At 41.4% G+C, this 15983-nt stretch overlaps 3 protein-coding genes across 3 annotated transcripts in view; 1 reads left to right on the top strand and 2 right to left on the bottom strand.

Moving 5' to 3' along the window:
* Nucleotides 1-1138, bottom strand: part of drosha (drosha ribonuclease III) — a 60303-nt gene extending 59165 nt beyond the window's left edge. The window contains exons 1-2 of the mRNA XM_059530633.1: nt 1016-1138; nt 648-681 (exon numbers count right to left, since the gene is read on the bottom strand). The gene's annotated coding sequence lies outside the window, so the exon portion shown is untranslated. The remainder of the gene's footprint in view (nt 1-647; nt 682-1015) is intronic.
* Nucleotides 1139-2360: 1222 nt separating this feature from the next.
* Nucleotides 2361-5745, top strand: LOC132121331 (U6 snRNA-associated Sm-like protein LSm5). Its single transcript, XM_059530632.1, has 5 exons — nt 2361-2500; nt 3756-3851; nt 4222-4249; nt 4865-4937; nt 5518-5745. Exons 1-5 carry the CDS (start codon nt 2455-2457, stop codon nt 5548-5550), a joined length of 276 nt encoding a protein of 91 aa, XP_059386615.1. The 5' UTR covers nt 2361-2454; the 3' UTR covers nt 5551-5745.
* A 232-nt stretch (nt 5746-5977) lies between these two features.
* LOC132121330 (proteasome activator complex subunit 2-like) lies at nt 5978-9302 on the bottom strand. The gene is made up of 11 exons (XM_059530630.1): nt 9144-9302; nt 8783-8815; nt 8634-8696; nt 8363-8449; nt 8228-8273; nt 7446-7543; nt 7282-7350; nt 7101-7168; nt 6924-6978; nt 6314-6400; nt 5978-6189 (listed from the first exon to the last, which is right to left on the bottom strand). Exons 1-11 carry the CDS (start codon nt 9189-9191, stop codon nt 6109-6111), a joined length of 735 nt encoding a protein of 244 aa, XP_059386613.1. The 5' UTR covers nt 9192-9302; the 3' UTR covers nt 5978-6108.
* Between the last annotated feature and the right edge of the window lie 6681 nt (nt 9303-15983).

Genomic DNA, 15983 nt, shown 5'->3' with positions numbered 1-15983 from the left:
GAAGATAAATGGAGGTCTACCTGGTTTGGAACGACATGAGGGTGAGTTATTAATAACATAATTTTCATTTTTGGGTGAACTAACGCTTTAATACTCTTTCCCCTAAGGGCTAGAATTTAGAACTTGACTTTCATGTTTCTAATTGATTTCTTTTGTAATTAAAAGTGAATTTTGTTGATATGGTCTTGTTTTGTACTTAAATGCATTTTGTATAGTAATGCATTGATCAATTCTAGGACTTGGAAAGTAATTGAAAAAAGATGGGTGAGTGTTTGGGTGTTGTCTTCCGATGTTTTGAGGTGTTGTTTTAATGTGATATACTATAGCTGCTCACTTGATTGATTTTTATTGTTAACAGGTGTCGTTTATTGAAACTGTTCGAATCTGTGAGTACTTACTGAACTATTACCTTTGCTTGTGTGTGTGTGTCTGACTGACGAAGGTCTTTGACCGAAATTAACATTGCTATTTTTAACTTTTTGAATAAAGGGAGCATAACAGTGTGCAGATCTTTGTTCTATTTTTGAATAAATTCTAAGCCATTTTACTTCTAAGTTTTGCTGTGTTATCAAAATTGTAAATAAATAAATAAATAAAATAAAGCCATAGTTCAATCAAAAATGAAAACGGTGCCATTATTTACTCACCCTTATGTCGTTACAGTCTGTTTGGCTTTTCCCCCCTGTAGAACATAAAAAATATATATTTTGAGAAATGTCTCAGTTTGTCTATACAGTTGTCAAGTAAACAAAGCATTCTTCTAAATATTTTCTTTTGTGGTCCACAGAAGTTGTTATTATTAGAGTACAGCATAGCGTAATAACTTAAGACATAACGTAAACGTTAGTAGCGGTTTCTAAATATTAGAAGGCAATAATAACATTTCTTTAGACATAATAGCAGTTTCTAATTATGAGGCCAAAAGACAAACAGGTTTCTAATGTCTCTGAAGCAGCGATTTAACTTACATTAACAAGATTGTTTGACATGGCATATAAAAATCTAAACCACTAACGTTAGCCTTGCAAACCTGCTTCGTTATACAGGTCTTCGGCCGAGTCCAATCTTGAAGTCGTCTCAAAACCTGATTCGAAAGATCAATGTTTTCACTCCCACCAATGAGTCTTAGAAGGTATTTTCACCTGGCGTTTATTGTATTTTTATTGTATTTTATGTTTACTGCGATAATAATGTTCAGTTTATGATGCGTAGCTTGTGCACGATGCGGTGTGCTGCAGCCAATCAGATTGATGCTGACATGGACCCAATGAGAGCGCGAGAAATGATACTTCGCTGAAACAGACTTCTTCTTGTGCTTTTAGCGCATCACTGCCACCAACTGAGCTGGAGTGTGGAGAGTTCACACAAAAGGTCAGCACCATAGACTGTATAAAAAGGTCAGCACTTACTTTATTTTAAATGTGTACATAAGACATATTTGTAATTAAACTAATTCATCATGCTTCCACACTTTTGGTTGAACTATTAATTTAATGACAGCAGCACTAGAGCAGACAAAATAAAACATAATGATCACATTCTTAGGTTTTGAGATGTTTGAAAGAGAATCCATAACATATGACCAAGAATCCCATGATCATTTACACTCACTTACTCACATTTGATTATTAACCCATTAATAGTGCACAATCCAAAAAGTTTTCTCTTCTTTTTATGAATTGTCTTTATTTTAAGATTAATATTCCAGTAGTATAATCCTAAAACTTGGATCACATGATCATAAAGAATTATATATATATATATATATGTTATTTGTGACATTTATCATTTAAAAAATGAACAGCATCTTCAGTCTGAAGAAGGCTGCATGCTTTCAAGGTCCAGAAATGAGACAATCTCCTGCTCTTGGTGGGAGACGTAAAATTCATAGTGATCTGAATACACCATGCACATTACAGGCCATTAGACTTGCATACAGTCATTTAGCAGATGCTTTTGTCCACATTGTTTAATTTGGGCGTAGCCTGATGAATCATAAAGAACAAATGAGAATACAAGTCTGGCAGCTTACAGCTACAGGTAAACACAAGACAAAAAAAATACAGCGACAATTACAAAAATGGTAACAATGCATGCAAATAAAAAATATAATTGGACAGTTTTGTATTGTAACATAATGAAAATTTGTAAATCTTTCAAAATTACTTAAATAGTTCTTAAGTGTGAAATAATTGTTAAAGTACAAATTCAACGTTTTAATGTTAAAAACTGAACTTTATTATTATTATTATTATTTATCACAGATAATATGTATAACATGGTCAGGATTTACAAGAAAAGTCGAACATCTACTATGTTTACGCCATAGACCGTATAAAAACAGGTTTACATCAGACTGTATGGTTTACACAGTTATCGATGGATTAGTGCTAATATCGATTTCTCATGTCTGTAATTCTTTTTCACTGATGATTATTCAGGTCTGTTATCAAAATGGCGGCAGTCGCGGCGACGAATACATCGCAGCTTTTACCTCTCGGTATGTGCGACTTTCGTCTAATGAATTATTTACTTTATTATTGAACTTTTGCAATTGTTTAAATTCATGTGTATTTGGCGCATTCAAATTTCAGTACGTTTTATGTATTGTTTTATTTTATTGGACACACGTGTTTACTAAATGGATAGGTCTAATCATTTATTTTAAATAACGTTATATTATTTAATTTACGTTAAGTGATTCGTACCGAAGATATAAAATGAAATCTGTCCCTGCAGTGATAAAGAGCAAATTCTGTTAAAGTGCATCACTTTGACTTTATCGAATTAACTCCATACACTTTTATTACCATTCCCTTCCTTTCATTAGTTCAGTAATTTATGTGTTTTTCAGTTGTAACTTAGTCGGAAATATCGTGATTACGAGCTACAAGCAGACAAATGACGTATTCGTTCTTTGATTCAAAGTTTATCAAAACCTTAATATTAAGCTGACACTTAGCTAACTGACGAGCTTCAGTCATAACAAAATGATCTTCAAATGTGTTTTTTTTAGGGTCAGTTCTGCTTCATTCATCACACTGATTTGTAGGGTCAAGCATATTCTATTGTGGGATACTTACTGTACGTGTCATTATGTGTACTTTATTGTGCTGTGGAAAATGTAGAATATTTCACACTGCCCCCAACACGTACTGCAGACTAGCCTGGGAAAACCCAGACTACTTCCGGCGAATTTCAATTCTCTCTACAGAATAGTCTGGCAAAGAGGACTATATAGCTCGTTTCTGTGCCGCCGAAATCGCGGCACCAATCAGAAACGTTGAGGCGGGGTTTACACGATGACGACAGCGCAGCGACGGTAAAGCAGATTTTGTACATTACAAAGATGGATGCTGCAGAGGAACATTCGTTCTAAACTGCTATCGCGTCTGTTTTAAGTGATTTAAACTTTAACCTTGCGTTAAAACCAGAGCAAAGAACAACACTTGAAGACTTCATATCTAAAAAAGATGTTATCGCTGTCTTACCGACTGGATTCGCTCTGGATTCGCTCTGCATACGTCATCTCCTCCATCGCTCTGATTGGTTTTAGGTCTATCCAATTGCGCCCAGAGGCATTTGAACGAGGTCCGTCGGTGACGCCCCTTTAGAAACGAGACGTTGCCAGAACCTAACTCAGTTTCAACTGAAAAGGGTCTGGTTTTAACCAGGCTAACTGCAGACATGAACAGCCTCAGTCTTGTGCTGTTGTCTGTGATTGTGTTGTTCATGGCTTCTGTGATCTCTTTCAGAGCTGGTGGATAAATGCATTGGCTCACGGATTCACATTGTCATGAAGAACGATAAAGAGATTGTGGGAACTCTGCTCGGGTTTGATGACTTTGTCAGTATCCTTTTACATGCTGGAGAAACACTGGCACATAGTTGTGATGGTTAATGTTTTAGCATTAGATTCTTATATATATATATATATATATATATATATATATATATATATATATATATATATAAAATACAAGTACAGAGCCGATGACACTGTTACGCTCTCACTCCTCTGGACAAACTAACACTTTGCTATCATTTATTTGTTCTATGAATGTAGAAGACTCTTTGTTGTAATGCCATTATAGTTACAGTTTTAATAAAGTCTGCATTACCATTTGTTTCACATGATTTAAAGAAAGAGAAGGTACATTCAATTCCAAAAGTGTGGCAGGTCTGTACAACAGCTGTATTTTTTTTGACTGCTTTAATCAGACATGGTTCTTGAGGATGTGACGGAGTTGTAAGTATATGTTCCTACCTAAAAATGTGCATATATATTTTCTTTATCATCTTTCCCCGATGTATGCACCCATCTGCTTTGATTTTAACTGCTCCTCAAACTTATGACTAAATATATATATATTTATATATTAATACTCTAATGTAGGCTATATTTTTTTTTCTGGGATATTTAGTGATCAGACACCATGGTGCTCTTATTATTAAGAAGGTTAATACAGAGTTTGGAATACGACTAATTTTTGTATTTCTTTAAAATAGTGTTATAAACAATAATGTGAAAAGGGGGTTTAATGTGTTGCATGGCTCCCTAAGAAACGGCATTCATGTGTCCTGTCTCCAACATGCCAGGTCTATATGTTGTAAATTGATTATTATATAACAATGTTTCAAAAATGTACTTATACATTAAGTTTTTTTTTTTTTTTTTTACGTGGCTCTACAAAGTGTTCTTAAATTGAAATTGAATTCTGAAATCAATTATGTTTGGAAAAACATTTTACAAAAAATGATTGACGTCAACATGAATGTGAGATTACATTTCAGAAAACTTGAAGAGATTAATCTTCATCTCACATGTCACTGAACCATAACAACCGTTATTTTTGTGTGTCAGTGAAATCACTCCAGAAGGCAGAAGAATCACAAAGCTGGATCAGATTCTGCTTAATGGCAATAACATCACAATGGTATGATCAATTATTGAGTTCATCTTTAAATCAACTAGCAATCCACTATATATCACATTTAATGAATTGACAATGTTTGCTTTGAGATTGGTTTAGTGTATGAATATGCAAGTGAGTAATATTAAATTGAGTAAAGCTCTAATGTAAGTTTGTTGTTTTTGAAACCAATGTGTTAATAAAAGTTGCAGTGCACTACATTTACAATGACCACCAACTGTTCGGATTCAGTAAAGCTGGGTCAAATAGAAAGTTATATTAGCATAAGTTTTTATTTATTTATTACTATGGAAGAATGTTTTATTTTTAAATTATTATTATTATTTTTTTAATAATTTTCTATGACAGACAAAAAAAAAAACCCTAATAGCAATGCTTGTCTAACAAAACCTATCAAGTAGAAATACTTGTCTGTGTCCGGATTTAACTGAAATATTTGAATTATTAATTAATTGAATTATTATTAATCCATTTCAAACATTACTAAAACACACCAAACTGAAATTGCATTAATAGATAATAGCTAATCAAAATTATTACATTGTCAATTGGAAGGAAATAATGTGTTTCTGCTGTTTTCCAGTTGATTCCAGGAGGAGAAGGACCAGAAGTTTGAGAAATGTGTAGCACCTTCCACAAAAAAAACAAACAAACAAAAAAATTATGTTCTTGTTTCATAAAAAAAAAAAGGACTGATCACTTAGAATTGATCACTTCTTGTCTTCAAAAATTAGTTTTCACTTCATGAAGGGGAGATTTCCACATTAGATATTTCTGTTGTTTAAGTGATCCAGAAAGGTTTTGTAAACATTTGTTGGAGTTGGAATTCAGTTGAATGTTATAACACCATTATATTTCTGAAGTGTGAATGAAGAAACTGAGTAAGTTTTGTGAAGTCATTGTTTTTGGTTTTAATATGGTTTTTTGCTGTAAGAATATATCACGTTTATGAATTTGTGGGTTTTCCTGATTTGTTTTGAACATGCTGAAATAAACGTACATTTGAATTTACTTGAACTCATCATTTGTACTACAACACACTGTATGTTTATGAATGACTGAAGTTTATTCACCACTTTAGGGATGTATCTGTTGAGTGTCAAAAATGAAGAAATGAGAAATTCTGAAAACTTGTCTAGTTGTAGAACGACACTGCTCGCAGTAAGCATCTGTCTCAGTACATGGAGGGCTTCTCTTCTCCTTTGGGATTCGTCACTTTCTCCAGATTCTTGCTGATGACATCATAAAGTTCAGCCTGGAAACAAGAGACATCTGAATCTACAGCCATACGGATGTGAACACAGCAATCAAGATTCATATGAAAAAGCCATATCTCTAATATGAATTGTTTGCGGAGTGAATAAATGTAAGCCACTCACATAGAAACCGCGTATATCAAGCACAATCACTCTGATCTCAGAATATGCTGCTTCATCCTTCTCGTGCACCAGAGAGCGATAATCCATCTGTCAAAAAAAACTTTCTTCATTATTACACAAATAGGGTAGGAAAGTGACAAAACTATACTATAGTACTTCTGATGTGATGAGGTCAATGTGTAAATTTGCTGATTTATCCCCAACTATTTAAGTATGCACATCATGGAATAATCATCTATTAATTTTAGAGTAAACTGCAGATAAAATTTAATGTATAATACATTGTTAATAGTTACATGTGTTTTATTTCTTTGTACATCCCTATTCATATTCTTGAAAGGTGGGGATGTTTATTGTGCCTGAAAATTGCAATTGCATTTTCTTGCAAAACTAATTTCTGACATACTCAATTTCATCTTTGAGGGCTACAGAATGTTCACAATGTTTAACTACTTCTGTGTTTGCACAGAGTACTTAAATGACCTCTTAACTCATGCATCAAAGGGTTAAATGACAAAAACTGAGAATATGGTATTGAAAACCCTATTTAATAACTGGCTATACAAAAAAAAGTAAAGACGCTAATAAGTTTATTTAATGGGTCACTCACCACGTGGGTGTCTTTAGAAGCTTTGGCCACTGCATCACCTCTCTCTGAGAAGTACCTGCAGATAAACACACTTTCATTACCAACATGGCAAAATGAATAAATGTGAGCAGCATAAAATACATTGCACCTTTACAATCTTTAGTAAACATAATGTACTGAAATGGGTATTGCTCATACTTGTTAATGTTGGTCTGAAAACCCTCCACCTTAGTCTTCACAGCAGTAATTCTCTCAAGGATCTTTTCCTAAAATATCAACCAGTCATGTTAGCCACTGATAATCTTTGCTTTTTAGAATCAGAAACATTATGTATAAAACAGCATTTAATGGGAGTCTGAGCCTTTTAAGGGTTAATAACCTGAATTGCAACTCCAAAATCATTTCCATCCTCTATTTTTGGAATTAGATGAGAAATCCAGCACGAAACCTGGGACAAAAATAATAAAAGAATAAAGTTGCCACTACTGTACATCTGGGAAAATGCTGAAAACCTTTTTTTTTGAAAAAATTGTGCCCATTTACAGTGATGCAGGTTTCCTTCAGAGCCATTATCTCTGGTTTTACAATATCCAGCAACTTCACAATCCGGTCATTTCCTTTGATGAAGCCACACTTGGGAGCTGACAAAAGACAAATGTAACATTGCAAAAATATGCCATATTCCATATCACAGCAATGCATCAGTTATAGTTTGGTGCACATATGCAACTTTAGCACACTTTTATCCATTTCTTCTTTATATAACTCTGGTAGATATTCATCTTCACTTAATCTGTGCATAACAATTTTGCCTGAAGAATTTTCAGCTTCTATTTCAATTTTTTAATTATCTTAGTAACTTTTTAATTGACAGAAACTAGAGGCCTTTAGATTAAGATACGTTTTGAAAACAAAACTAGGGGATGGGGCCCTTGAGGGCCTCAATGAGGGATCTTGGTGTCAAAAAGGCTGAGAACCACTGATCTATATTAGCTATGGATCAGTGTTTCTTTAATGATTCAAATTAACATAAAGTACCTCTCTCAACAACAGTTATTTATATTTTCACATTTCCCACTCATAAATACAATTTCGCTCAGTCATTCATGTACTCATGACTGCATGTGGAAAACCCCATGAGGAAAACAGCTTATACTGTAAATCATACAGAATGTTACAGAATTTTCTATTTTCAAATCTATAAATGTTTGTGCAGTTATACAAACAGTTTAAAAATCATTATGTCTATGTCATTTAGTCCCTATAAAACATGGAAACCCAAGATGTGTGTGCACATGCATGCATGCATGCGTGTGTGAAATTACCTTTCTTCTTTTTCTCATCATCTTCATTTTTATCTGTCTCCATCTCCTGTTAAAATATTTTAATACATGTTTTAAATGTTTTTATTTATTCTTTTTTATATTATTATCTTTATGAATTACAAGCTGGATGCCAACCTCCTCCTCCGGAGCAGGGGGATCAGGAATGGGAATGTCCAAGGGTGCATGGAGAGATGAGAGGTCAGTGATACTGAACTCATCCCCCTAAACCATAAAATAGAATTATTTTAATTCAGTTGTTGCTGAAGGAGGTTAAATTGCTCAATTGTTAACCTGGTGAGTAGGTCACAAACTCATTTCCCATAGATACACATAGCCTATATGAATACCCAAATGTATTGGTCACTTTGTATAAAAGCCTCTGCCAAATGAACAAAGGTGAATGTACCTTTAACAGGTTGTCAAACTGTGAGATCTTCAGAGGTATGTGATTGGAGAACAGGTCTTCTGCCTGTCAACACATCGAAAATTGTCAACACAAACAACCATAAACAACCATTTCAAATGTAGTCTATGTGTGTATTATTGAATTCATACCTGCTTATACAGTGACTGGCGGTAGTTTTCTATCTTGATGAAGGAAACACATATGTACAATTACAATTCAAACATTATCTTTGTCCATGAACATGATCGCGCCTCCATGCTACTTTCACTTTCAACATTCGTGGATGAGGAAGTGACTCAGGATTTTTTTTTATCATTATTTTATATAAACTGAGATTTCCATCAGTGTTTTATGTTCAAAAACTACCAAAAACAAAAAACACAAAGCCCTTTTAAAACATTGTGGAGGCATAATTTCAAAGCACTAACGTTAGTAGCTTAGCCTACGCGTTTTTGTTAACTCTGTTGACAGTGGAAATACTTCGTGTAAATACTAATGAGATGAACTTACCTTCACTGCATTATCAGATTTTATCTTGAGCACATTAGATTTGGACATAATGAATGCAAATGTTCGTTGTTTTCAGACAAGCAGAATCCTGGTACTGTGAGCAGCAGACGTTAATATGTGCCTCGCGCAGGTTGACTTCGCGATACTTTCGATTTCTTGATGACGCCCACAATTCACCAAAGGATCTAATGAAGTATAGAAAACGCTTTATGTTTTTAGATTACTGTTTGCATCATTCATTCGCCGTGTCTGTCACAAATTTTTTCATCCACAATCGCTGTTTTCTTTTTCTTCTGTTATTAGATGAACAGATTTTCTTTTCTAAAAAATGCAGAAATGTGATAATTTAATTTAAACACTGGGCGGCTAAAATGACCACCTATTGTCTTAGGTAAAAATAGGGGGCGCTATTCACTCTATGAACAAGTGTTGCAGTCATCCTGCAGGCAGATACAGGTGTCAGCACCAAAGATAATTATCCAACTTTCCAACTTGAAAAATGAAAATGATTTTCCAAAATGAAACCTTGCTCATGGACATCCATCCTGTGGATGAGTTTTTTTCTTTCTCTGTCAGAACAGAATTGGATAATGTTGCCTCACTTTGCCAACTGTATCTCTGCAGTGAATGGGTGCCGTCAAGAATAGAGTTCAAACAGCTGATAAAAACATCACACAGTGACTCCATATATAGAACTGATTTGCACATATTTTTCTCCTGATTTAGACAAAATCATTTTTTTCACTAGGTAAAGCATATGAACAGAGGGCATATATTTAGCTTGAAGCAATCGTTTGAAGTGTTGTGAATTTACTTTACTGTGATAATTTTATCAAGTCAAGTCAAGGCACTTGCGTTCTCGTGGAGACAAACACAGAACACACCCTTATGAGTATTGAGATGTGTTGCGTTCTCTTACGAGAGCTCTCTCGTACTGCGTCTTAGCTAAGACGCTACGGGAAAAGTCTCTTTTCACGAAATACTGAAGCAAAAAATTATCCTTAATTTTGGCTTTTTGTAAAGCGCATTTGCAGCAGTACACAGCCATAGGCGAGATGGCTCGTTCGCTCATTGGCTTGCTCTGCGGCAACTGCACAGCCTATCGAGCACAGGCTGATGCAACATCAGACCAATAGACGCTTCGCGCCCTTCTTGCCACTTCCCGCCGAAACGGGTGTGGCCCAACCTATAAAAGGAGCTCGAAAAGGCTGACTCACCTGATTTTTCATCTCTTCAGCGAAGCTCACGCATCGCTGGATCCCGGAGGAAGCAAGCGCCGTCTGAGAAGCATATCAGCGGGACGAGCCATTCTGAAGCTGCTGGCCTCGCCACCTTCCACTGCCGTTCCTGCTGCGCTGTCTGGCGCCTATATCCTTTGTATCCTTATATCATTTATATCCTGTGTGTTCGCCCTGCGACGCACACTCACAAAAAGAGCTGCGTCTTTTTAAAGATGCCCTCGGTGGCTCGTGCAGTGCCCCGCTCAGCGAAGGAGATCGTCATGTCATCTGCGTCTCCTGCCTGGGTGAGGACCATGCAGCGCTCGCGCTCGCTGACGGCGGCTGCCCTCATTGCGAGCTAATGCCTATGGTGACTCTGAGGACTCGCCGGGCGTTCTTCTGTAAGAAGCGCCGCTCGCAGTGTCTACCGAAACCGCCTCCAGCTCTGCCGAGCTCGCCGGTTCCCTCCGCTTCGCCGGCCTCCCCTGCATCGCTTCCCCATGGTCAGCGTCCGCTGTCTGCCGACGCGTCATCTGAGGAAGTGGATCTCAGGCCCGCGTCGGAGGAAGAGGACACGTGCTCTCTGCTTGCTTCGGGCAGTGAGGGTTGGACAAGCTCCGTGGATCTCGCGCCCTCTGCTCAGAGGCCCAGCAGACGGGCGGATATCGATAAGGAGCTGATGCGAGTGCTCGCACTGGCCTCGAGTGGTCTGCACCAGCGCCCCCTTCTCGTTCCCGGCTGGATGGTAGCTTTCTCCCAGATGAGCGTTTTTCTCCAAGCTCAAAGCACGCCCCCTTTCTTCCTGAGCTTCACGAAGAAGTGGCGAAAGCTTGGAACGCTCCATTTTCGGCGAGAGTTCGTTCATCTGTTCCACCAGCATTCTCCACACTGGACGGTGCTAAAAACAGAGGCTACCTGTCACTTCCGCCGGTGGAACAGGCTATAGCAGCGCACCTTTGCCCGCCCTCTGCTGGACGGCGGACTAAGGCGGCGTTGCCATCCAAAGCCTGCCGCATGACGTCATCGCTGCTCGCACGGATCTTCTCTGCTGCTGGGCAGGCTGCGTCTGCGCTGCACACCATGGCCACGCTGCAGATTTTCCAGGGCGATCTCCTCCGCAAGCTGGATGAGATGGGACCTGAAGCAATCTGTCTCGCGGATCTGAGGAGCGCTTCGGATCTCTCCCTCCGCGCTGCTAAGTCCACTGCACAGGCCATGGGACGGGTTATGGCTTCCGCTACGGTGGCTGAGAGGCATTTGTGGCTGACGCTTTCTGACATCAAGGAGTCTGAGTGCGCTGCGTTCCTCGACGCGCCGCTGACTCCTGCTGGCCTCTTCGGATCATCTGTCAACGAGTTTGTGGAGAGATTCGCAGAGGACCAGAAAGCTTCGCAGGCGTTCAAGCACTTCTTTCCGAAGCGCTCCGGTTCTGCAACTAGCCGCTCTAGACCGGCCCCACAGAGCTCTCAGTCACGCCCACCGCCTCCAGCTGCGTCATCGCGACAGCGTCAGCAACGCAGCTCGGGACCCCGTTCTCGCTCTTCCAGCCGTCGCCCCGCGCCGCGGGAGCCTCGGCAGAGGATTGCGGTGAAGCCAGAAGCCCCGAAAACATCCTAGCACTGCTAGGAAAGCGCCGGTGTACGAGTTCCGCTGCGGCCGAGCTCTCACCCAAGCGCGCCGCTGTTGCAGTTCCAAGAATTGTGACTGCCTCAGCGTCTTCTGCAATGCGCAAGCCTGCACGAGTGCCCGCTTGCCTGCACACAAAAGCCGTTATCACGGCTACCCAGATGTTACACGAAAAGAGTGTTATTTCTGGTTTTCGGCCACGGCCGATGGTGCTATAAATGTAGTGACGATGCCCACTCCTCAGTGCCCATCTCCACATGTAAGCACAGCCCTTAACACAGGGCCCGCGCCCATAAAAGCGACCCAAGTCGATCACGCGCACTGCATAGTAAACGTGCCCACTCCTCAGTGCCCACAATTACTATGTCACACGCGTCATGTGGTTTCTGTAAAAACGAAACCCATGCACGTTCGTCCGGCCACGGCCGATGGTGCTATAAATGTAGTGACGATGCCCACTCCTCAGTGCCCATCTCCACATGTAAGCACAGCCCTGCACACAGGGCTCGCGCACATAAGATCGACACAGATCGGTCGAGCGCACCACATAGTAAACGTGCCCACTCCCCAGTGCCCACATACACTATGTCACATACGGCGCGTGGCTTCTGTAAAAACGAGGCCCGTGCACGTACGCTCTGCACAGGCAGACAGCGAGTTGAAAGTGGTAAATGGGCACACATGCAGCCCACAGTTACTCACAGACATCACGAGTCCCACGGGACCCGCTCAGCCCTCCCCCAGTCGGTTAAGCGCCGGTACGGGGTCGAGGAGGAGCGATCTGCCCGCTGTGATCAGCACGCTCCCCGCCTCGAATGCGCAGCACACCCGAGGGCCACCGTTGCCCAGTCAACAGAGCGCGCTTCGCATCCAGCCCTTAGCCATTCATGCAGATGCATGGTCAGCGCTTCCAGGGGTTTCGGATTGGGTGCTAGGCATTATAAAGAGAGGCTACTCGCTACAGTTTTGTCGACGCTCTCCACGCTTTTTTAGCGCGCGTCGAAACTACGGTCAAAACAGAAGTAGGCCCATACTGGATCTAAGACAGCTGAACAAGGCATTGATGAAACGCAGTTTCAAAATGCTTACGACCAGGAAGCTCCTCGCGCAGATTCGCAGAGGGGACTGGTTCATGTCAATAGATCTGAAGGACGCGTATTTTCAAATACAGATAGCGTCAAATCACAGGCGATATTTGAGATTCGCCTTCGAGGGCCAGGCATACCAGTTTACAGTCCTGCCGTTCGGCTTGTCCGTGGCTCCTCGTACGTTTACGAGGTGCATGGATGCAGCGCTCGCTCCTCTCAGACTCAGAGGCATGCGAGTGCTGAATTATTTGGACGACTGGCTGGTTCTGGCTCGATCACGAGCGGAGCTCGTGGAGCACAGGGCCGTTTTACTCGATCACCTCGAGAAGCTCGGTCTCAGTGTCAATTGGGCGAAGAGTTCGCTGAACCCCAGTCAGACGATTCTGTTTTTGGGTATAGTTCTGAACTCGTGTTCCATGACGGCGCGGCTGTCACCACAGCGCGCGTTGGGCATTCAGCACGCAGCTAGTTCTTTCCGCTGCGGCGCGACCGTTTTGCTCAAACACTGTCAGAAGGTGCTGGGCCTCATGGCCTCAGCATCTCCGGTTCTGAAGCTGGGCCTGCTCTGCATGCGCCCCCTGCAGCTCTGGCTGAAGGCGCGGGTACCGCGCAGAGCGTGGGTGTCTGGCCGACTGCGTCTCAAGGTCAATCAGAGCTGTGTCACAGTCCTGAAACCCTCAACACGCCATTTCGGGCTCAGGTTATTGCCCTGTCTGCCCTGCCGGTGTCAGGAGAGGATAGAGACTAGAGTCTTCTTTGCCCTGTCAGGGTTTTAAGAGCTTATGTGTCTCGCTCTGCTGCCTTTCGACAGACTGAGCAGCTATTTGTCTCGTTCGGTGGACGTTCCAAGGGAATGGCTGTTTCGAGACAGACTCTATCCAGATGGATAGTTGACGCCATAGCGTTAGCTTACGCTTCCAGGGGCCTTCAGTGCCCGCTGGGCGTCAGAGCACACTCCACAAGGGGCGTCGCCTCGTCGTGGGCGTGGTCTACTGGGATCTCCTTGCAGGATATATGTATGGCGGCAGGTTGGGCCTTGCCGTCTACATTTATCAGGTTCTATAACCTGGAGGTTCCCACCTTGCAAGCAAGGCTGCTGTCTGTATAGTCGAATCAGGGCCCTGAGGGGAACTCTGAGTTCGTGAGCGTTATGCGCTGCCGACTGTTATATGGGCAGTATTGCGTAAGACCCACATTGCCACATTGGTCAGGCCTTGCCTCGGCTGTGTGATGTCATATTGCCGCATCTACAGATGTTGCTAGATATGGGACGGAGGGCTTCCCCCCTTCCTGTCCTGGACTCTGTGAGTCCCTCAGGTGACTGTGCACTGTAAATCCTGGGCGTTGCTTCAGGTTTAGTGGTGTGTGATCCCTGCGCGCACGGCGTTTTACATTGGGTTCCCGTAGCGTCTTAGCTAAGACACAGTACGAGAGAGCTCTCGTAGAAGAACGTACTCGGTTACTAAACGTAACCTCGGTTCTCTCTAGAAGAGCGAGCGAGTACTGCATTCTCTGCCGTGCGTATGATTCACTCTGGTTCGCTTCGGCGATGAAATAAATCAGGTGAGTCAGCCTTTTCGAGCTCCTTTTATCGGTTGGGCCACACCCGTTTCGGTATTGGTCTGATGTTGCATCAGCCTGCGCTCGATAGGCTGTGCAGTTGCCGCAGAGCAAGCCAATGAGCGAACGAGCCGTCTCGCCTATGGCTGTGTACTGCTGCAAATGCGCTTTACAAAAATACAAAATTAAGGATAATTTTTTGCTTCAGTATTTCGTGAAAAGAGACTTTTCCCGTAGCGTCTTAGCTAAGACGCAGTACTCGTTCGCTCTTCTAGAGAGAACCGAGGTTACGTTTAGTAACCGAGTACATTCTTCCATAGTCACAGCATAAGCAGCGGCCAATGAACCATAAATATAACACATTACAAACAAATGTCATAACTTATGTCACGGTGCAGGGTGCCGTCTCAGCTTCCCCTGCGGTCTGTGTTGTCCTGTCTGTTCGGTAGCTCGTGGTCTGGGCAATCAGCGCTGATCGTGGCGGGGTTGTGCAGATCACGAACTGATTCTTTCCCACCTGTCGCTCGTTCCCCCACTCCCTTATATGTCTCTGCTTTTCTGTCTGTCATCGTGATTGTTTTGTCTTTGCCCATGTTTTGTATGGTATCCAAGGCCCTGTCCACACGGACACTGGTATTTTTATAACCGTGACTTTTTTTACGCGGTTCTGCCTTTCGTCCACATGAAAACGCAGTTTCAGGGCACCGAAACCGAATATTTATTTTTAGGATCCATATTTCGGAGATCCGACAGCACGAGTGGTCCGCAGTGTGCCGGCCAGCTCGGAGATCTCTGTGTGCGCCAGAGCATTTTATTATTGTTTATGTTATTTTGGGTTTTGTGGCAAGAATAAAGATTTTCCTTTTCTCTACTGCTTCTGAGTCCTCTGTCTAGCACGCACCCTGACAACTTATTAAAACATTTTATACTATTATAGATATTATTTAAATATAATTGTAAACCGTTTTATTTTACAGTGTTATATGTTTAACTATGACTAAGTTAAGATTCATTTTAATATGACAATAAAAAATATTGCAGACTTTCTCGGGGTATCTTTATTAAAATTAAGCAAAAACTAAACATAAATGTTTACTTTCAAGAGCCGTCAAGATTGCTGAAGAACGCATATTGAGAAACAGCCTAAATAGTATCTGTACAATCAACAATATCACAGTAAATGAAGTGTCCCCAACTAAGCAAGCCAGAGGCGACAGCGTCAAGGAACCAAAACTCCATCGGTGACAGAATGGAGAAAAAAATCTTGGGAGAAACCAGGCAGTTGGGGGGCCAGTTCTCCTCTGACCAGATGAAACCAGCAGTTCAGTTCCAGGCTGCAGCAAAGT

This window comes from Carassius carassius, chromosome 39, assembly GCF_963082965.1.
Source record: "Carassius carassius chromosome 39, fCarCar2.1, whole genome shotgun sequence".
In the NCBI taxonomy this organism is placed as follows: domain Eukaryota; kingdom Metazoa; phylum Chordata; class Actinopteri; order Cypriniformes; family Cyprinidae; genus Carassius; species Carassius carassius.
This window is presented reverse-complemented; position numbering and strand designations above follow the sequence as displayed.